Source organism: Impatiens glandulifera, unplaced genomic scaffold, assembly GCF_907164915.1.
Source record: "Impatiens glandulifera unplaced genomic scaffold, dImpGla2.1, whole genome shotgun sequence".
NCBI classification, from domain to species: Eukaryota; Viridiplantae; Streptophyta; class Magnoliopsida; order Ericales; family Balsaminaceae; genus Impatiens; species Impatiens glandulifera.
The window spans coordinates 3,365-5,656 of NW_025919456.1; the positions used below are offsets into that span (position 1 = coordinate 3,365).

Sequence of the window (2,292 nt, forward strand, 5' to 3'; positions counted from 1 at the left end):
ACCAAATTAATTATGAGAAAATATATTTTTAATTTGTTTATTATTTATGAAAAAAATTGATATTTTTTTTAATATACTTAAAAGTATATAAGTAAGTATTCTCAGTCATATATCTTCCTATTAACAAATTAAATTGTCACTAAAGACACTTAAAATTCATAAAAACTAATAAAATAATAATAACTTTAAAATATTACTAATAATTCCCTTCTCTATGAACAAGAAACAAAAACAAACTCTACAATATTCCATTAACCCTAAAATTAGCCCTAGGTGATTTCGGCATCTCTGAAATCCTCTTTCCTTCATAATCATAATAAATCGCTCCAGAAAATTCCGGCGGCTGACATTTCTCTCCCATCAATATCGCTTTCTGCCACAACCCTTCGCCGCCGTCCGCCGCCGCCGCCGACATCCCTTTCTCCACGTCGTCTCCTCCTTTTATATCGCTCTTGCGGCGGTTGTTATGGTGGTGATATATTAACGGCAAAGCCTTATCACCTATGCTCGAAATCAACTGCTTCGGAAAACGCAGCGGCGATCGCGGCGGTATCATCGGCTCGTCGGCCGATGGATTGAACGGCGGCGGCAGGGTTTTTGATTTCCTTGCATGTTTGGCGCAGAGAGTTAGTAGTACTGAGATTGTTGCGAAGAAACCGATTGCTAAGGGAAATGAAACAAAATATTGTGATTTTTGCTGCAATAACTGAGATAGATAAACCATCTTAATGATATCAATGGAAGCTAGGGTTTAAATTCTTGATTATGTATATATATATATTATTTGTATATTTGACTTTTGACTTGATTTTTGGGTAGTGGTTGGATAGAGGATATTAAATAAAGGGTTTGAATGAGTTTTTTTTTTTCTTTTGGCGTTTTATAAACTTTTTTTTTCATAATCTATTTTTTATTTTATATATAATATAAAAATCTTTATTTATTATAAATATATAAAAAAATTAACAATTTATATATTTTATAATTATTGATAGGTTCAATAGTCAAATTGAGTTATTGATTCATGCAAAGCGAAATTTCATATATTTTTTTTTAAATCTTACCGTTTTGACTTATTATTTTTAAAGATATAAAAAAATAAAAAATAAAAAAATCATATCATTTATTTATTTACTGAATTTTAAAGAATTAAAAATTTTGACTATTAAATTTTAAAAAATATGTTATTAAAACCCTAATTTTGTTGAAATTACATTGATATTTTATTTATTTATTTATAATAAATTGAGTGCCATTAAAACAAAATTTGATTTGATTTTGAATTTAAAAGAAAATGACTGACAAATAAAAAGACTCAATTTAACAATTTTATCTTTATTCATATAAATATTAATATTGATCCTCTATTTTCATCTATACTATTTTTTTAATAATTAACTTTTGTATGTCTCTAACTTTGTTTGGTCATGATTTATTTATATTGTACTAGTTTTACAAAAAAATGTTATTTTTTAGGTACACTTTTGTTGTTGTGATAGAGATGTATATTTTTAATAAAATGAAAATAAAAAAAAATATCATTGTAAGAAAGGAAAAGGTCTTTATTTCATTATTTAAATCCCTTTTAATACTACCAAACACGATAAAGAAATGTAAATTTATTTTGAATATTACATCACTAGAAATAAGAATATGTCAACTGTTTTATAAAGTAGGGGTAGTGGCATGAGACTTTGTCAACATTAAACAAATGTACGTAACATTTAAACTACTTTATTTTATTAATAGCTCAATACATATTATGTTTTTTCTTGATTTTTTTTAGTAAAACTTGTTTATGGTATTTTATTTTTGAATAATTAAATTATTTTTATTTTTATTTTGTAGAATTTTAAACATTTAGAATATTTATTTTAAATTCCAACATCAAACAAGTTCTTGATTTTTTGAGCAAATATTTTGTCCCCATATTCTTCTATTTTCATTAGAAGTTTTCAATGGGTTTGACATGAAAATTTTTAATATATATATATATATATTTCTAAATAAATTATTGACATTTTTTTAAACTCAAATTTAAATTAACAAAAAAAAAAGTATGAATCAATTCAAATTAATGATTAAATAATATATAATAACTAAATAAAAAGTGGGCCAGCCAGTGTTGACTAAGTGATATTTACTTTTTTTTTATTATTAAATATTATTATTATTATTTAATTTTCAAAATAGAAATAAAATTAATAATTATACTTATGACTAGTTATAAACTTATAATGTGAACTATATATATTCTTTCCCGGTAGCATTTATTCCTGCCATAAATTCTTC

The 2,292-nt window shown here is 24.4% G+C and overlaps 1 protein-coding gene across 1 annotated transcript; it reads right to left on the reverse strand.

The window, feature by feature from the left end:
- Positions 1 to 238: 238 nt before the first annotated feature.
- LOC124917956 lies at positions 239 to 724 on the reverse strand. The gene has a single exon (XM_047458222.1). The coding sequence runs from the start codon at positions 722 to 724 to the stop codon at positions 239 to 241; it is 486 nt and encodes a 161-aa protein (XP_047314178.1).
- Positions 725 to 2,292: the final 1,568 nt, after the last annotated feature.